Raw genomic sequence first — 20,145 nt, 5'->3', positions numbered from 1 at the left:
CGCCAGCACCGCCACCGCCGCTGCCCCACCGCCTCCGGGGCCAGGCGGGCTCACCCCACCGGGGCACCCGAAGGCCGCTCTCTCGGGCGTTGCCGGGGGTAGGAGCCGCAGGCCGGGAGTCTCTTCCGGACCGTTCCTTCTCGGGGAGAAGGGGCCGGTGCCCGGCTAGCAGGGGCGGGGTGTCCCCCAGAGGCAAGGCCGGCTCTCCCCGGCGCGGAGGCGGCGCAGCGCTGCCGGGGCCGGGCCGTGACCGCGTCCCGCCCCCGGCGGGGCGGTGGCAGCGGCGGCGGCGGTACGTGAGCGGAGCGGAGCGGGGCGGCGCGGCAGCAGTGCCGGCGCGGAGCCGCGGGGAGCCCCGAGCCCGTCGCGACGGCGGCGACGCGCAGCGCGGCCGCGCCCATGGCGAGCGGCGGCGGCGGCAGGTAGGGTCGGGCGGGGCGGGGGCCCGCTCCCCCGGCCATGGCTCAGACGGAGCCCCCGAAGGCGGTGCGGCTGTGGCGCGACGCCGCCCTGCGCGCACGGAAGCTGCAGGGCGGCCCCGGCGAGCCCGAGCCCGAGCCCGAGCCGGACGCGGGGCCGCCGGGGGGGCCGCCGCCGCCCCCTGATGCCGCCGCTCCTCGCCTCCCGTCCCTGGCGGCGGCGGCGCTGGGGGAGCTGGAGGCGCTGAACCTGTGCGGGCGAGGGCTGGAGGAGCTGCCCGAGGAGGTGGGTGCCGCCCTGAGCGGGCTGCGGGTGCTCAGCCTGCGGCGCAACCGGCTGGCCCGCCTGCCCGCCGCCGCCCTGCGCCACCTGGACCGCCTGGCCGAGCTCGACCTCAGCCACAACCGGCTGCGGGGCCTGGGGGACGGCGGGGCGCTGGCGGGGCTGCGGGGCCTGCGCAAGCTCAGCCTCAGCCACAACGAACTGGGCGCCGAGGGCCCGGGGCTGCCCCCCCGCCTCGCCGAGCTGGGCTGCCTCGAGGAGCTCGACCTCAGCTTCAACCGCCTGCGCCGCCTGCCCGAGGGCCTGGGCCGCCTGCGGCACCTCCGCACCCTCGACGTCGACCACAACCTGCTGCCCTCCTTCCCTGCCCCGCTGCTGGAGCTGGCCGCCCTGGAGGAGCTCGACTGTTCCGGCAACCGCCACCTCGGGGCCCTGCCCGAGGGCATCGTTGCTCTCCGCCGCCTCAAGATCCTCTGGCTCAGCGGCACCGGGCTGGCGTCCCTTCCCGAGGGTCTCTGCCAGCTGAGTGCCCTCGAGAGCCTCATGCTGGACGGCAACCGGCTGCAGGCGCTGCCCGCTGGCTTCGGCAGACTACAGCGGCTCAAGATGCTGAACCTTTCATCCAACCTGCTGGAGGAGTTCCCCTCTGCCATCTTGGCACTGCCCAGCCTGGAGGAGCTCTACCTGAGCCGCAACCAGCTCACCGTGCTGCCCCCTCACCTCTGTCAGCTCCACCAGCTCCGCACTCTCTGGCTGGACAACAACCGCATCCGTTACCTGCCTGACTCCATCGTGCTCCTCCACAGCTTAGAGGAGCTGGTCCTGCAAGGCAACCAGATCGCCATCCTGCCTGAGGGCTTCGGGCAGCTTTCCCGTGTCACCCTGTGGAAGATCAAAGACAACCCCCTCATCCAGCCCCCCTATGAGGTGTGCATGAAAGGCATCCCCTACATCGCAGCTTACCAGCAGGAACTGGCCCACTCCCAGCCTGCCCTCAAACCCCGCCTCAAACTAGTCCTCATGGGCCTAAAGGATGCAGGAAAGACCCTGCTGAGACGATGCCTCATGGAGGAAAATGAGAAGAGAGAGGACATGGGAAGCCTGGAGGCAGGGAACACCCAGCACAGAGGGTTTCCTGGGCAACAGCAGGATGTTGGGAGGGTGGCAGTTGGGTGTTGCCCCTTTCCAGAGCCTCAAGACAATTCCTCAACTCGAGTACCTGTCACGCAACAGGTGGAACGTCTCCCTGTTGAGCGGCAGGACATCCCTTCTCGTGTGCCCTCTCACCGAGCAAAAAGGGACAAAACATCCCCTGCACCGTCACTGCCACCCAATGTGCCCCGAGTACCACTGGGACTAGGACTATCAGGAGGCAGTAAGGGCATTGAGGTGATGGACTGGACAGCAGATGCAGAGAGGGGCCTGACATTCATTGTGTATGAGCTGGCGGGGGACCCGAGCTATGATGTGATCCAGTCTTTCTTCCTCTCCCCTGGAGCCTTGTATGTGCTGGTGGTGAATTTGAGTGCCTACGTCCCTCAGCACTTCTACCGCTCTGTGGGCTATTTCTTACACTGGCTCAGCTCCAAGGTGCCCCATGCCGTAGTGTGCATGGTGGGAACCCATGCCGACCTCTGTGCGGAGCGGGAGTTGGAAGAGAAATGCCTGGACATCCATCACCAGATCGCTCAGCAGGAGAAGAGGGATGCTGAGGGACTCCAGAGCTTAGTCCAGCAGGTGGATGAGGCTCTGGGACAGGACTTTGACCTGCGCTGCTCCAGCCCGCATGCTGCCTTTTACGGGGTCTCTGACAAGAACTTGCGGCGGAAGAAAGCCCAGTTTCAGTATCTTCTCAACCACCGCCCACAGATCCTGTCTCCAGTGCTGCCTTTCAGCTGCCAGGACCGTTGCCAGGTGCGTCGCCTGCGGGACAAGCTCCTCTCGGTGGCCGAGCACCGGGATATCTTCCCGAACCTGCACCGGGTGTTGCCCAAGTCCTGGCAAGTTCTGGAGGAGCTGCACTTCCAGCCTCAAGCTCAGCAGCTGTGGCTTAGCTGGTGGGACTCTGCCCGGCTGGGCTTGCAGGCGGGCCTGACGGAGGATCGGCTGCAGAGCGCCCTGTCCTACCTGCACGAGAGCGGAAAGCTGCTCTACTTTGAGGAGCACCTCACCTTGCGGGAGTACGTGTTCCACAACCTGCCGCGGCTCATAGACATCCTCAACGTCTTCTGCCAGCGGGATGCCACCGTGCTGCTCCAGAAACTGCTCAGCGACACCCAGATTGACGAACTGAGGACCACTCAACTCCATCATTACGTGGAGGGCTTCTTGCTGCATGGCCTCCTTCCTGCCCACGTTATCCGTCTCCTTCTTAAGCCCCACATCCAGAGTCGGGAGGATCTGCAGCTCATTCTGGAGCTGCTGGAGAAGATGGGGCTATGTTACTGTGTCAACAAGCCCAAATGCAAGCCCTTAAATGGGGCGGCTGCTTGGTACAAGTTTCCCTGCTACGTGAAAAACGAGGTGCCCCATGCAGAGGCATGGATCCACGGCACCAATCTGAGCGGACAGTCCTTCGTGGTTGAGCAGCTGCAGATTGAATATAGCTTTCCATTCATTTTCCCACCCGGCTTGTTTGCACGCTACAGTGTCCAGATTAACAGCCACGTGGTTCAGCGGTCAGATGGCAAATACCAGATTTATGCCTACCGGGGAAAGGTGCCTGTGGTGGTGAGCTACCGGCCTGCCAGGGGAGCTCTGCAGCCAGACACCCTGTCTATCGCTAGTCATGCGTCCCTACCAAATATCTGGACAGCTTGGCAAGCTATTACGCCTTTAGTGGAAGAACTGAATGTCCTGCTCCAGGAATGGCCGGGCCTGTACTACACTGTGCATGTCCTCTGTTCAAAGTGCCTTAAAAGAGGGTCACCCAACCCACACACTTTTCCAGGTAAGGCACAGCCCAGCTTGCCTTTCATCTCTTTTGGAGCTTTGCCCCTACTAGAAAGGTGTCTTGTGAGGTCAGCCATAGCTCTGTTTTTTTTTTTCTTTTTTTCTTTTTTCTTTTCTTCTCTGCTCTAACTCCTTTCCCTGGTGGTTTGAGTCATGAGAGAAAATATTAGGGTAGCTCCAAGGAGACAGGCTTAAAATAACCTTATTCTGAGAGGAGGGGGGTGTTACATCCCCCTTTGTCTGCGCCTTTTCTCTCTGCTTTTTGGGTTTTGGCCCTGAGGGTTGGCAGTGCCATTGTTGAGAAGTGTCTGAACTGTCCTCCTTGTTTTGATTTCTTTGAATGGGATTGTGCTGTTGGGGTTTTTTCCCCTAGTTCCTTTTACCCTGCAGCTCCCACTTCCTTGGAGCTATTTGTAAACATGAATAGAGATGCCTAAAACATTGCAGGTATTTCCCGTCCCCCCCTTCAACCCTTCACCCCCAAAACCTGGCCTTTGCTGCAGTCTGTCTGAATGCAGGAAAGCTCCTCCTGGCAGACAATGGGTGTGTTGGTCTCCATAGCCCTGTGTAAAAAGAGCTTTCTCTGAGCTTTCTTTGAGCCCTGTCTCTAGTAGGAAGCATTTCTCACTGAAGAGAGAAGGATACTCTATCTTCTTTGTTTAAGTGTCTCACCTAGAAGTGATTCCCAAACTGCCTTTCGGAGCTGTTCTCAAGCACGTTTTATTTTCCTTCCTCTCTCTCCCTTCCTCAAATGAAAAAAGCATAACCCCTCTCCTCTGGAACGTGACAGGTTGTGGTGCTTTTTAAAGCTGTCACCTCTAAAGTTGTGATTTTTATCGGTGATGTTTTCCAGCAGCATCTGTTTTACTTTATGTGTGCAGGTACTGACTAGTGTCCTCCCTGCTCTGCTTGGGTTTGCTCTGCGGCTTGCAGGGTGCCATGGGAAAGGTGCTTTGATGTGTAAATCTGCATGAAATCAAAATGCAGTCTGGACTGTGAGCAATGCTCCAGAAATCTGCATTGTAACAACCATGTTAGAGGTGTGTTGGCACATTATTAAGAGGTAGCCTGAAATTGTGCAGGGAACTGTAAGCATGATTTGACTTAGAGCAAGCAGTGGTGCTGAATTTGTTCATAAGCAAATGTGATTAATAAGGTGTGGGTTTTCTGGGGTTGTTTTGGGGTTTGGTTTCTTGTTTTTTGTTTTTTGTTTTTTTTCCTCTGGACATTTAGAATAAGAAGGTGCAGTTTGCTCCTCAGCCTGACTCCTGGCTCCATCAGCTGTATCTCCCTCCAACTGCTCACTTATGTAAGAGCCAGTGGACTGGGGGGTGAGCCCATGCTGTGAGACCTGCTGAGTGATATCTTGCTGCTGACATGGTGCATAGGGCAATGTGATCTGCTTTCCAAACAAAACACTCTGGAAACTGAAAAAACCAAACCTGCTACAGAACCCCTGAAAAAAACCCCAACAACCCTCCCCAAAATTAGTCACGACAGCAGACACGTGAGTGTGCAGTGTGATGGGCAACTGTTGAAGATTTAGCTTGTGAATTCCAGTCTCTAGTCACGCATCTCTTTCATTTTTTTTTTAACTGGCGAATGCTTTGTGGCTGTCCCTTTTCTCCCTGTGAGTAGATGATGCTTTAGAAGGGAAATTTGAAGGGAAGCCAGACTGTCTGCAGGCTGTTGCTGACCCCAGTGATGGTCAGAGCAGGTTCAGAAGCATGAGAGGGGCATTGAAGGGCCTTTTCCTTGGACTTGGCTGTGCCATGTATGTTTCCTTAGAGGTGGGAAAGGATTTGTCTCGCCTGGGAGCCAGGCCAGGTGCTGGGAAGGGAAGGCCCAGGTAAGCAGTGTGCTGAGCATGGCGGGGAGCTGGGGCTTGTGTGCCAGGTCTCCAAATGACACCTGGGTGATGCTGCCTGTGGAAAGGGGCTTGCAGCATTTTTGAGGCGCTCCAGCAGGGAATTCAGGCCTTGCTATCAGGGGCACAGAATAGCATCCCAGGTGTGACCGTGTGACCCTGCTTTGGGGCAGGGAATGACTTTTAAACATGGATACCCTGTGACTCTAGCTGGGAGAACAGCAGACGGACATGTTTAAAAGGCAAGGCTGATCTGTGGAAATGCTGAAGAGTGATTAAATCAATTTATTGAGAAGCCTGCTTGTTGTCATGGATGATGCTTGAATCTAGCCCAGGTTTGATCTGGACTATATGAAAAATGTGAGCTGTGATTTGACTTGGGAGGCCTGGATGTCTGCATTTAATCTAAAATATTCCTTGCTGTGTATCTGCTCTATGAATAAAAGACTGTTTAGGAGCCCCTAAATGGCAATCGTGAACTCAAGACTTTTTTTCCCTCCCGATTTTGTTGATCAGGAGGCGTGCATGTTTAAGCCATGCTGCCAAGCTTGCTGTCATGCAAGTGAATCATGGTTGGTGTCATTTTTGACAAGGTGTAGGAAAGAGAGGAGTCTAATGTTATGAAAATATGTAGTGAGGGAGATGTCTGTGTTTCTTTCCAAGCTCTTTTAGTGGAAATCACTGACAATTACAATGTTCCTAATACTTAAATAGGTCTGTGGGCTTTTTAGGACTGCACTGAAGAAGTGCTTTGCAGCCAGTTGACCTTAATAAGGGAAATATTTCTGTGTAGACACTGCCAAATTTGTGCTCAAAAATGGAAGTGCAGTCTGGCTCTCTGTGTGGTTGTGCAATCTGTGTCGTCATTCATGAAACTTATGGTGCATTCTTTGGTCATCCAAAATTTTTATTAGAGTCCCTTTCAGAAAGGGAGTCCACAAGTTGAGGATTAATCTTTGGTTTTCCTCTCCTTCCCTTTCCTCTCTGTCCTGCACACTATAGCTTCCATTGATAATACACACATCTCCAGGAATAGGGCTACTGTGTATAGAAATGGTAAATAAAAATTAAGGTTCTGGATTCAGCTTTCTGAGGGTTTATTGCAAAGAGTGAATGAAAATGAAATAAAAATGCCTTGTTGGAGTCCTTTTAAGGAAGTTTTTGTGTTTGAAACAGTTTTGTAGCTGGACAAAATAGTAACTGAATTGGCATCTGAGTTGGAATTTTAGTATGCTTTGAGGCTGCAGTCATCCACTTGGCTGATAACAACTCAATGTGTTAAATTGGTTTTTTTCTTTTACATTTGCATGATATATAAATGAAAGTGTCCCTACCGGCTAAGAAAGTCATATCTCTCTTTGAGTAACCAACAGGAATGGTTCACTTCTCCAAGACATTGTGGAATGCTCTCATTTGTATGTGATGTTCTTTTAGCCCCTGGACTGAAGAGCTTTTAGGTTATTCATGTCTTGTAAGCTATTAAATGACTTGGGGTGGGGGGGTGGAGGTGATTTGCCATCTGTCTGATAGTAGACACGTGTGCTTTGTTTGGACAAATGTGACTAGATTTTCCAAGCTTGCATTCATATGCACCTTCTGACTGCCCTGCTGCTGTTTCCCCTTGCCCTGTGCTAGGCTGGGTCTGGGGCACCACGGGCTCTTCCAGACTGCCTTTTGTACAAGGTGTCCTGATGTCCTGTGCATGATTCTTCTGGTGTTTGGGCTGCTGGTTTTCCTTTATTCCTGCCTTGTGAAGGGGCTGTATGAGTGTAGACATAAGAGGGGTCTGTGTCCATTGCAGAAGATGGGCAAGTAAGATAAGGTGATGTGGGTTTTCACAGAGTAAAAACATGACAATAAATAGAAAGCCATGGGCAAAAATACTGTGTGAGCCTAGCAGCCCCTGTCCAAAAGGATGTTTCAGAGCTATTGGAGAGCTTTGAAAGACTCTGGAGGATTAGCAAGAGGTCTTTTGTGGAGGGAAAGTGCACATCTGCCACCTGCCTTGCTATCCCCTTCTTGAGGTATCAGAGCAGGGAGGAGATCACATGCCTCTACTCTGCCTGTCTCCCACATTGAGGGTGAGCAGAAGCAGGGACTATAGTGCCAGTCACCTTAAGGGGTACAGATGGAGGTATCATAGTGTAGTTCCCCTGTGAGTCTCTCAGTCATGGCTAGAGCAGGGCTAACTAGGCCACCGTATACATGATTCAAAGTGAACATGCTCACCAGCCCTGAGTTGGAGTCAAAAGGTATCATGACCTCCCTTGGTGGCTGGGATGGAGTCAGGAGACAGAGAGGTGGAGGATCCTGTGGTGTGTCACGCTGTGGAGTCACCCCATGCAAGGTGAGGCGAGAGCAGGTGAGACTGGTTTTGTCAGAAGGGCTCCAAAGTTGCCTCAAAATCTGAGCTGCTGCTCAGTGAAAGGCTCATGTCAGGTATCTAATTCCACTTTGTAGTCATGCTTTAAGTAGCTGGGGTTCTTTTCATAGAAAATTGCAATAGAGCAACACCTGCTTGTTAGAGAGCCTGATGCTAACATTAGACAGCCTTCTATTTTCCCCATTTGCAGGTGGAGTCTTTTTTGCTTGACTTTCAAAGTAGATGCTATGGCTGTTTTGGGGCTGTTGTCACATATCCTGCAGGCTGTGGCTTCAGCAGTGTACTAATTGGAGACAGAGGGACAGGACTTCAGCACCATGTGATCTTTGGGTGTGGATGATCTGGGTGGCAGGATGAAGCTGAACAGGGCCCTGTGGTTCAAGGGAAGAGCACAGATTGGTTGCTGGACTTGAGGAAGCTACTGTCATTCTGTGGCTCTAGCATGGATAATTAAGTTTACTGACTAGAGCTGATTTCTGTGCTGCTGAAGTGACAGCCTTGACTGCTGTGACCTGCTGTAGGTAACTGTAGGAACACAGTAGCAGCCTTTGTGCCCTCACTGATTTTTAGAGATTTCCTTCATATTAACCTATGTGCTGCAAGGTCCGTATTTGAAGTCCTCTTGTTTGGTGGCTGAGGCATCCTCTAATTTAAACATGTTGAAAGGGACAACAAATATTTCTGTGGTCTTGAAGGAAGCTGAGAAATTGCCAGAGGACAAATGTGGTGTGCAGAGTGGATGGCTGCCATGGGACTGTCCCTGGTGGGATATGGATGTGGAATCAGTCTTTGGAGAGAACTGAAGTAGTCAGTGGAGACCTGAGCTTGTGCCTGACAGTCTGGCTTGGGATGATGCAGGAACAGGAGGGAATGTGGATGCCACAAAGAAAGGCTGAGGTTTTTGAATTGCCTTCTTACAGATGTCCTGCAGTGTCTGGTTACTCATATTGTGTGTTTTTGGGGGCTCTTTTTTTTTAAACTCTTAATATAGAACTTGCTAAAATTACTTGAAATTAGAATGGCAACATGCACACTTAACACTGCTTGAAGAAATCCTCTTTCTTTATTGAAGGAGTCCTCTTCCTTACTCAAGAAGTTTCTATGCATTTCTGATAAAAGAAAGCTTTCCTGTTATGTCAGCTCTGGTACAGGGAAGCTCTTCTGGTTTGTCCCTTAACAACTTGTCTTGCCCTGGCCTGTTCCCCATGGGGGTCATCTCTGGGCATTGAGCCTCTGGACTTTGATCTGCCATCACTGAACCAGGGAGATGCTAGATTTGGTTGAGTGGCTCTTTTTGGTTTGGTTAGTGAAGCAAAGCAGAGTTCTTGGCCTTCAGTGCATTACTTTTTTTTTAGTTTGTGTTTTTGGTTTGTGTTTTTTATTACGGTTGCTGAAATTTGTCTCTGCAGGAAATGACCTCTAAAAGAGCTGTTGGGTACCAAATCATTCTTTGTTTCATTGCGTGAGATCTATTTAAAAGCTGCTGACTGTGAGGGTGAGATAAGCTCTTGTTGAGGTTTTCCCCTCTCTGGAGTCAGTTGATTACATGAGTTGATTACTGATTTGTGTGCTGCTTCAGCATGCTATGGACACAGGTGTCATGAAACTTGCTTTGCATTGTCTTGTGTGCTCACACATCTGGTGATATGATACCTGCTTCTACAAGCACTGAAGTAGAAAAGTTTTCCCATGTAAGTTTAATTGAGGTTTGGCACGTGAATGATCCACATGCAGGTGTATTACAGGAGAGATCCTTGTGCATCTCAGTAGAGGATGGTGGGGAATCACCAACAGTGCTGAATTGTTGGCATTTGGGGATGTGAACATGTTCCTTGACATTGGGACAGAGATGTAAAAAACAGTGTCAGTTTAAAAACAACATAAAAGTGCATCTGGTAGGTAATTCTCCTGTATGCTGTGGTGTCCATTGCTTTTGCAGTATTAAGCAAGGAACTGTGATAGCCTAGCATGCTCTCCAGCTAGAAATAGTGCAGGCTACTTGTTTGACTCTTGAAAATAATTTTCTAGGGAAGAAGGGGGAAAATGTATATAGTGAAAAGTCGTATGTGGGGTTTTAGTTCTTGGAAGTCATCAGTGTACAATTTTTTTTCTACCTCGCCCCCATTGTGAATAGAGGAATAGCCTCTGTAGATATGTAAAGAAAATTGTGTTCTGGGGGTTGAGTACAAGATCATCAGTTGGGGCCTTTTACCTCCCTCTCCTTAGTGGTGATACCTGTGCTTGTCACCCACGTGTGGACAACTGTCAGAGTAAGCAGGCTGGTGCCAAATAAGATCAGCTCTTCTCAGGTGCTTTGGAGCTTGTGGGATACCTATTTCAGGGAGCTCCTTGTAGGGACAAGGAGTGGGAAGGGACTGCCTAGAGTATAGTGTGAATTGTAACCACCAAATTCCTCTGCTGCAAACAAAATGTGTCAGTGCTTTTGACTAGCTAAGAAAGTAATGCACTTGGGTTACAGGAGTCTCAGCCTGCCTCCATGGTGTGTTATATGGTGGTCTTGCCTACATCAGGAGAGCTGATGGGATTCTGGTGACCACAGCATGAAGGACCTGTCTTATACAGAGGATGAGGAGGCTGTGGTGTTTTTGGAAGCTGTTGCATGGATGAAGTTTACAGTCTTGGATATCAAGGTCACCTGTGTGAATGTGGCCTTTCTTCCAGCTAGACCAAGTGGGAGAGTTTTGTCCTCTGGCAATTTCTTTCAGGGGAACCCGATGTAAGAACTGAGATAGGGGGATGCGAGACCTGTGAAAATAAAATGGCTGGTGGCTTTGTTAGAAATTTAATTTGGGATGTTCATATGGACTCAACATCCCCACCTTGGAGGGCTTATGGTTCTTCCTCAGGAGGATGCTGGAGGCTGAAGACATATTGCACTTGTGGTATTTTGCTGACTAAAGTTTGGTGGTAACACTGGTCAGGTTGCCAACATGGTCAGTGGTACTGTGATTTCAGACTTACCAGGTTCTGTGGTTAGGGGTGACTTGTCTGTGGCCAGTGGATGGAGGCTGTGCTCAGACTGAGCTGTGACTGCTGGAGTGCTTGCCTGCTGGAGTTGGTTGTGGTTTAAAGCAAGACCTTAATTTCAGCTTTGTTTTTTTGTTTTCCCAGTGGTCATTTTCAAGAGCTTTGAGCCTTACCCAAAGGTGTACCAAGTGCACTCCTTACTGGTTTTAGCTGTGGATTCCTGGGGGAGGAGTGTGAAAATGGCCTAGGACTTAACCACTTCACAAGGTAGCATTAATTTTGAATTGGCAGTTGAGCATGGCAAGCTCTGCCTGAGCCAAACAACAGCTTTGAGATGAGCAAGGTGCTTCAGTTGGGAAGGCCATTAAACTGAGCACTTTGTGAAGATCACACTACACTGAACTCTCAGGGCAAGTAACCTTCAGCACAAAATAAAGTTCAGTCTCAAATCCTGTTCAGACCTGCCTTGTATTGCCAAGTGCTGACTCAGATTTGGTGCTTGAGCACTCCAGGAAGCAGCTTTAGTGTTGTTGATCTAGGATACATTGAATTGTGCTGATAAGATGATGGGAGACTTCTGCTGGGCTTTTACTGGCAGGATTTCGCAGGCTTTTCCAAGTGCATTTCTGCAAGACTCTTTATGAAAGCAATACCAGGATATCTCTTTATCCAGTTTTAGGATGATATTTGCCAAGAGTCTAGTTTAGAGAAGCATTTTTATTTGTATTATCTATCTAACAGTGTAGGGAACCTACACTGTTTTGGGAAAGCTCCTTCCTTCTCCATTTATGGTATCCATCACTTTCTGTAGAGTTTTCAGTCTCTTCCTGGTGTGCCAGGAACAAAACAAAGGTACAACAGTGGTAGGACAGGGATTTATATGCCTCTTGCCCACAAATGACTGGTGATAAAATTAATATTGTAGGCTTTTGTCCTAACAGAATACAAGATTATGGCACACTTCACTCAAGACTGGTTTCTTGAATGATGTGTACATAGTAACTTTCCAGTCTATGTGCTGAATTCCCCTTGGATCATGTTCTTTATATTTTTTCAGGTGTTTTTCTCTACAGCAATACCTAGTGAGCAATGGTATCTGATAAGGAACAGATCCTGCCTTACAGCAGGGTAGGGTTGTTTATGAACTTCCTGAAAAATTAATTTGCTGTGGTTTCCACAACATCAAAATCTGCAGGGTTTGATTTGAGACAGAGGTGCTTGACCTAATTTGCTTCTAGCAAATGCATCTAGCAGTTTCTATCCCATGAAACTATGCAATGGAAAAATATTGAAGGTGTACAGTGATTTGGCCTTGCTTGACTTTGAGAGACGTGTGCTGTGCATTTGGTTCTTCTGGATCAGTGCATGGTTGGCAGCAGAGGACTGCTAGAAGGGCTGATTTGTCCCTAGGCTATCCCTAAGTGTTCTCACATTTAGGAAGACCCTCCCACTTGCTGCATGGGCAACAAACAGAGGGAGAGCTTCTTGCAGCAGAAGAAAAAGGCATCTTTATCATGCTGTTTCTGAAAACTTATGATGGAAACAGCAGAACTGCAAAATTGTCCTTCAGTACAGACCATGAGTCTGCGTGGTGCAGCAGCTCCCTGCTGCATCTCTAGCTGTTGTTGTGGAACTCTGTCACTGGCTATTTAGTACCTGTCTCCACTCCCTGTGGCCTCTTTGCTAAAAGCAGCAGTCAGGTAAGGATGGCAAGCAGTTTTTCTCTGAACAGATAGTGTTAGAAAGGAAGAACTTAGCCGTGTGCAGAGCTGAAATGCACAGGCTGTACAGTGTGGAGGATGGAGAGGCAGGGACCTCTCTCTGAGGCTGCCTGACTTCAGTCTTGTACCCTAAATATTCCTATTGCCCATGTCAAAATAGTTGCATTTTCATCTCTCATGAAAATTCTCAGATAAATTGAGATCAATAAAGAATGAAGTACTAAAAGATGGGGTAATGGCTGATGATAAAGATCCATTCTGAGAAGCAGTCATCTCATATTGATGTTCCTGACGCTTGAATTTTTATCATTCCACCCTCTCTCTATATTTATATCATGTCTAACTCACCAGTCTGTACACATATTCTCTTTTACTACATTATGGGGAAAACAGCATGATTGTCTGTCAAATTGCTGATCTTTGCATTTTACAGGATTACGCACTCAGTGTAAAATAGTATGCAGCTGTATTTATTGTGATGTGTGATGGGGAATGGTTCAAGTTGTTTATGCAGAATTTTTTTTTCCCCCAAAAAGAGCTGAACAGCTGGGACCTTGTCTACATGGGACTAGAGGCAACTACATAACTTAGTTGTCCCCTTACTTTTGGAATTCTTCATCTGTGAAGCTGAGTGACTCACAGGAGCAATGACCTTCCTTAGCAGGGGGATTTAGTCATGATGGGACACACAGGAGCTGGAGCAAAGTGACAGTAGGGTGGCAGCCAGGCTGCTCTGCACACCTTTGAGAGAATGCATCTTAAAAATTGCAGACACACCCAGGAGTAGCCACAGGGCATGGGAAATTGCAAATCCAGACAAACTGGTGTCTGACTCAGTAACAGCTGTGTGGTGACAAACTCTCACTAATGATAGAGAGCTTTTTCTGGGTCTAAAATGTTTTTATAAAGTGTGCTGTAAATTGAGAGAACAGCTGCTGGCTTGGCCTCCACTGCCTTAATGTGGGCTTTGAGCCAGCCAGCCTCTGTCCCACTGTTGAACTTCTTGGGTCACTCTGTTTTGCACCTCTGTATTGCTGAGCAGCCCAACTAGAAACAAGCAGTGAGAGCTGGAATAATCAGTTCTGGCTCAGAGTATTCCCTGGGTAGTCCTTTGGATGGATTGGTTTTCTTGGGGAAGCCTCATCTGGACTGTATCTTCAGGAATCCAGCATGCTGTGTGTTCAGAGAGAAACAAGCAGGTGGACCTCTCCACATTTCCAGGATATTCCAGGCAGGGGAAGATGGACAGACTTATCCTTTTTGTATGGCTGTGCTACTGCGGTGAAGAGAAGAGATGGAGGATTTTGTTTCCTCTCCTGGTCTGTATGGTGCTTCTTACACCCTTGCTGTGTGTAGCTGTATTTTTGCAGCGGGTTTCCATGGCAAGCTTTTGGTAGCAGGAGTGGGGCCCTACAGAGTTTGCTCCTGTGAGAAGCTGCTGGACACTTCCCATCTCTCTGACCGCCGGTGCCAGATGGCTCCAAGACAGACTCACCACTGGCCAAGGCCAAGCCCATCAGCAGTGGTGGTAGTGCCTTTGGGGTAACAGATAAGAAGGGGAGAAAAACCAAAAGCCCTTGCAGCAGCAGTTGCAGCTGGAGCAGGTAGATGCCTGAAGGAGGCTGTGATCCTGTGAGAAGCCTGTGCTGGAGCAGACTTGAGACAGGACCTGTGGACCCACGGAGAGAGGAGCCCACACCAGAGTAGTTTTGCTGGCAGGACTTATGACCCCATGGGGGACCCCAGTCCATGAAGAACTGCAGTCTGTGGGAGGGGGCCCCACACTGGAGCAGAGGAAAAGTGTGAGAGTCCTTCCCTTAGGAGGAAGGAGCAGCAGAGTCAATCTGTGATGAACTGACTGCAGACCCAATTCCTGACCCTCTGTGCCACTGTGGAGGGAGGAGGTAGACAAAATTAGGATGAAAAAGTCAGGAGTGAAGTTGAGGCCAGGAAGAAGTACTGGATAGGGTAGAGGTGTTTTAAGATTTGGGTTTATTTCTCATTGTCCTTCTCTGATTTGATTGGTAAAAAAATTAAAGTATTTTTCAAAGTCAAGTCTATTTTGCCCATGACAGCAACTGGTGAGTGATCTCTCCCTGCTCTTACCTCAATGAGCCTTTCATTGTATTTTGTCTCCCCTGTCCCATTGAGGAAGGGAGTGATAAGAGTGACTTTGGTGGCATCCAGCCAGGGTTAACCCACCACAATTTTATAGGCAGAACTCCTGGATGGGGTTGAATGTACTGAAGCAGAGGATGCTTGGTGGCAGGTTTCCAAACCAGGGAGTCAGCAGCAAGCACCAGGCCTACTTACACTCGTTGCATAATCAAATGAGTTTTCAGCTCCCTGTGCATTTCTCTAAATCTTCCTTGTGAGCAGCCTCTTTCTTTGTCCGAGAGATTTTCATGCTCTTATTTCAGACAGCGATGCATGCGCTAGATTTGGAAAAGTCTCATATCCATATGACTCTGGTATATCAAAGTGGCTAAATTTAGAAAATCTAACAGAAAAGAGCTTCCCCTTCCTGTGATCTGACATTATGTTTCTTGGTCGCTGTTATTTTTACTACAGAGCAGCTTAAATTATTTTTTGGGCACTAAGTGATGGCTACAGTGTGAAAGAAGAAATTTGTTTCTGTGAAGTGCGGCAGCCATGCTGCAGCCTCAGGGTTCTGAGGGCAGCCTGCTCATGCTGAGCATGTGCCAGTGCTGTGTTGGGGCCCCCTTCCAGCCCTGCTCAGCTCTCTTGAGCTCTGACTGCTCAGTACAGGGTCTCTGGGGCTCGGAGCTTTGATGGCTCTAAACTTCTTCAACATCTTGTAGATGTAGTGAGTGGCAGTGATGATGGATTTTAACACACACACACATACACACCCCCCCACCCCAGTACTTCACTCATCCTCCAAATTCAAGGAGGACAGTATAGGAAAGATGTTTGACGGGCAGCAAAGTAGAAGACGCAACGGGACTTTACATGGGAGCTAGTCATGCCTCTGGTTTCACAGGTCTCTTTAATACATGGATCTTTCACTGTACACTGTTAGGACTGAGCCATCCCTGCCTGGAAAATGCACTGGTGGAATCATGCCCTGCTGAGCACCTTTAGTGTCAGGAATATCTAATTCAAGCTGCCAGCTTTTGGCATATTCCCATGCATATTGCCAACTTTTACTCATTTTGGTTGGACATTTTTATTTGTTTGGGTTGTTTGGTGTTTTTAAAGCCATCTCTTTTGTTAAAACTTTCTCTGTGGAGGTTCAAGCTCATATTTTATTATAGCTAACGGCTCTGCTTCAACAGCCTTCAGACTTGTTTCTGAACATCCCACGCCTGCTTTCATATTGAGATGGAGTGAAGGAAGACAGCTGGGATGTTGGGAAGAGATGCCTTTTTTTGCTGACCTCAATATCCCAGAAATCTGCTGAGCAAGAATTTATTTCTTACTTTATCATCATTTTGAGCTTCTGGTGGACAATTATGTAGGAATGTTCAGCATGTGAAAATGGAGGCAGTGTGAGCCTCACTCTGGAACTTTGGTCATCTCCAAGTGCTTTTGTTCAGGTTCATGGTGGTGCCAGAGGGCTATGTAGGGAGTGAAACTCCAGTGTGTGCTTTGTCCTCACTAAAAGGTCCAGCCAGATCTGCATACCTGAACGTGTACTGTCAGGAGTTTTGGGCAGGGAGTCTCGCTCACGCTGTCCCGTGAAGGGTCGTGCTGTGATCCAGCACTGGTGACATTTTCATGGCAGCTTGAGCAAGCAGGAAGTTTGTAGTTTCTCAAAGGAGCATGTGTGTGCCCAGAGGGAGCCCTACAGGCTCTGAGGTGATCATTACTGGATTTTGGAAAGATCTTAGCTGATGCTTGCATAGGAAAATAATTCAGCTTGGCAAGTGGCTGCTGTGGTCAGCTTGGAGCCTTCCTAGGGTGAGGTGCTGAAATAAACAATCAAGAGTTGAGTCTTGTGTGCGTCTTTTCCTAAGCAATGTGTTTGTACCTCAAAGGCTCAGCCAAACTAAAGACTTCTTTGGATGGAAGAAAAGCTTGGGAACCTTCCGTTGGGATCAGAAAAAAAAAATTACCTTTCTCTGTGTCTTTTGTAATGGAAAGCTACCACAAAACTTTTGAAGCTGCCTGTTAATTTTAACTTGTTCTTTATCCTTCTTTGAAATAAATCACATCTTACTTCTCTGACAAAAGAGTTTAGCATGTTATGTACTTACACACATGCACATTTTTGAATGCCTACAGTGAAGCTTAACACAATGTTAAGAAAATGTTGCCAAGCACAGCAAGATCATGTTCAGTTTAGTGATTCAGACAGGATCTGATTTCAAAAAAAGAGAAAAAAAGTGAAAATAAATAAAGAAACCCTCCAACCAACCATTGGGCTGAAGAGGGTGTGATGAGAGGAGATGCTTTGTGGGCTGTTTTGGGAAGTGTGGTAGGTTGGCTCTGAATCTGGACTTCTGGCCCAGCACTTTGCAGTGCTTCACATTAAATGCTGGCAGCTGTGCAAGTGTGGCCAGGTGTCTTTGGCTAAGGGAAGCTGAGCAGTGTGGATGTTCACTTACTGCGTGGCTGCTGCTGCCCCTGGGCCCAGGTTGGATGCTGGCAGCAGGGTCCTTGTAGTGAGGCTGGGTGCCTTGAAGGCAGTTCTTGACCAGCCTCTGGTTTATCACCATTGTGGGATCACCAGTTGTCACATTTTATGGCAGACCCATGCCCAGGCTTCAGGTCAGAGTTTATTACTCTTAGCTGTGCTTCCCGAAGCATTTAGCATCAGTATTTCTCTGAAATAACATCTTTGGTTGAAATCTGTGTGGCAAAACAACCTCTGCTCTGCAGCTGCTGCTTCATACAAGGTTTGTGCATGATTTTGCTCCTCTGGCATGCACAAAGTGCACCTGATCTCATCTGAATCTTGCAGGTGAGCACTGGAACTGAGAGCTGCCTACAAAGTTATGGCTCTGCTGGAGACAGCACTTCACCCCTTGCTCTGTGCTGCTTTATTCTCAGTTGCGTAATGCAGCGTGATACGGATAATCCGGTCATCATTACAAAAGGATTTAAAACCCATTTTTAATCAGAACTCATTTTTAATAAAGCTTTGCCTTGCTTGGAGGACTGTTTTCCTGTCTTGAGTGTTTAAGAACAAAATGCAGGAGACTGAGGGAAGGAGGGAGGCTGGTGCCTCTGTCTGGCTCCCAGGTGTTTGCTGGTGAAGTCCAGAAGTGTGGGACACGTTTCCAGTAGCACCAAGCATGCAAAATCCCTACGTGCCCAGATAGATGCAGCTCATACGTCTGTGCTTTCTCAGAATTTTTCACTGACAGAGCCGACTTCTGGTGGTGGAGAGAAGGAAAGGCTCGATCTAGTCCAGTCTGACTTCTACTCCCTCTTTTAACCCTCTGTGTCCAAAACACTGGTTGGTAGTCCTCTAGGGCCTCCTGCATCTCAGAACAACTGTGGTCCTGGACAAAGGGCAGCATTTCCTTCTCTTGTAATGGCAATGGCATACAGTGCGTGTGATTGACCTTATTTCTTTGGCTGTTGACTCTGCCATTGTATTGTGGAAAGTGCACTGACTAAAACAGCGTGTGAACTCTTATGAAGCTCTGAAGTGTATCCTCTTCCCATTTTTCTAGCAGTAGCCACCTCTTGAGCTGCTATGCCTGCTTCACCTCCCCCCAGAGCAAGCCTGACTGAGGACTTTAACTCTGGCATTTGGCGTTTGAGAGCAAGCGTTCTGCTGCTTCCTGGTTTTTTTCAATGCCAGTAGTCCTCACTCTTGGGGAGTGTACCTCCAGTGTATGCTTTAGATATCCCTGAGTCTCCTCTTTGATCAGTGTAAGTTGATGACTGGGAGGTTTTAAGGTGGTTCCTCCCCAAGACAGATCCCATCCAGAGGACAGCCAGTAAGCTTGCAGTTCAGGTGAGCTGATAAAACATCGGAAGGAGGGGGTGTGTCAGGATTATGTTACAATGGCACTGGTGAGTAAGTACCCCAGAGTTGTCCACCTGGTGGAAACCTAGAAGTAATGCTGGTTTACAGTACAAATAGAGGACCAGGAGAGAGCTCAGCTCTAGGACAGAATTCTCTATGAGAGAAAGTTGCAGAGTAGAAGAAATGGTGGAGGAGTTAAATGTTCTCCTGGCAGCACTGCTGCTTCCCTGTGAGGCTGATGAGTTCTTTCTGGGCCCCAGAGCTCCTTCCTATTACAGTAACAAATGTGACTACTATAGAAGTGATTTTTAAACAGCAAAGATGAATGCTGCAGGTGATTTTTGGGCACTGAGAACCCAGACCAGATGGCATTTAGCAGGCAGTGAACTCTGTAAGAGTTAAGTACCAAAGCTATTGTTTCTGTATTCGCATGACTTCTCTCTGGGAGGCATTCCAACATAGAATAAAAAGCAATAAGCATTGGCCTCAGCTGAGATAATAATATTAAGTTCATAAACAAGCACTTTTCATTGGGAAAAAGGTATTTGTAAGAAAAAGCTAGCTGTTGCATTGATTTACGGTGATTAGTTGTCTGTCATCTGTTTGGATATTAGGGAATGAGAGGGGTCAGAAAAGGGTGGTTAAATTATTGGAAATATTGAGGAATCACAAACCAACACAAAAAGAAAAGTTAAAAGATTAGTTCTCATCCCATCTGGAAAAGGGAGCAAGTAAAAGCTGTTAATAGTAAAGGGACAGATGGAGCTTTATTCTATCATTGAGCAAGAGAAAGCCAGCAGGTCACTCAAACTTTGAAGACTGCAGTTTTGGTAATAGCAAAAGATACTTTAAGCCAAACAAATAGAGCAGATTGAAAACAAAAATCAAGTTTCCACCTCTGTTGGCATAGGGAGACTCAGGCTCTGAGCTCTGTGAAGTGCTGCTTGGGCACTTCCATGTGTGCCAGCAATGCTTTTAGAGTGGTCTTATGCAATTCTCCTCCTCCAAAAGGAGAATTGGCTGGTCTCGGTGCTCTGCTCCCTCTGATTTTAGCCATATATCTTGATGCAAATCTGCACCACACTTTGTTTCATAAGGAAGAAACACTTGACTAAGGATGTACTCAACAAACTATAATGTAAATTAAACAAATATATGCAAAGAAGGAAGTTATATCTGATGTCCTTGTAATAAGGGAAACCTCTCTGATCCTTCAGCTTCGTGGTCAGCTAAAGCCATACCTGTGGACAGCATGTGGGGTTAGTTGTTATTATGTAGCAAGTGGATAGCTTTGAAGGAAAAATGCCAAGGAGGCACTTTGTTACAATTAAGCATGAGCCTAGAATAAATTCTGTGATGTACGTGCACAGACCAAATTCCCCAGTAAAGAGACTTCAATACGAAGTCATGTTGATAGATTACAACAGGGATGACCACAAGTTGGTTCAGTAAGTGGGTAAAACACTTGATTTAACATTTAAATATGAGCAAGACCTTTGGTGTAAAGACTTCTCCTTAGACCAGTCGATGTTGAAGGGTAAAAAAGAAATGTTCCTGTGTTTAAGTGGGCTCTGTGGTCCTGATGAGT

At 48.4% G+C, this 20,145-nt stretch overlaps 1 protein-coding gene across 3 annotated transcripts in view; it reads left to right on the top strand.

Moving 5' to 3' along the window:
* The first annotated feature begins 459 nt into the window (after positions 1 to 459).
* MFHAS1 (multifunctional ROCO family signaling regulator 1) overlaps positions 460 to 20,145 on the top strand; it is a 34,730-nt gene continuing 15,044 nt past the window's right edge. For all 3 annotated transcript variants that reach the window (XR_009418284.1, XM_059470039.1, XM_059470040.1), the window contains exon 1: positions 460 to 3,652. Coding sequence is in view for 2 of the 3 variants with exons in the window: in XM_059470039.1 (XP_059326022.1) it covers positions 460 to 3,652 (3,193 nt within the window). In the remaining variant the exon portion in view is untranslated. The remainder of the gene's footprint in view (positions 3,653 to 20,145) is intronic.

The sequence above is a fragment of the Ammospiza nelsoni genome, chromosome 4, assembly GCF_027579445.1.
Source record: "Ammospiza nelsoni isolate bAmmNel1 chromosome 4, bAmmNel1.pri, whole genome shotgun sequence".
NCBI classification, from domain to species: domain Eukaryota; kingdom Metazoa; phylum Chordata; class Aves; order Passeriformes; family Passerellidae; genus Ammospiza; species Ammospiza nelsoni.
This window is presented reverse-complemented; position numbering and strand designations above follow the sequence as displayed.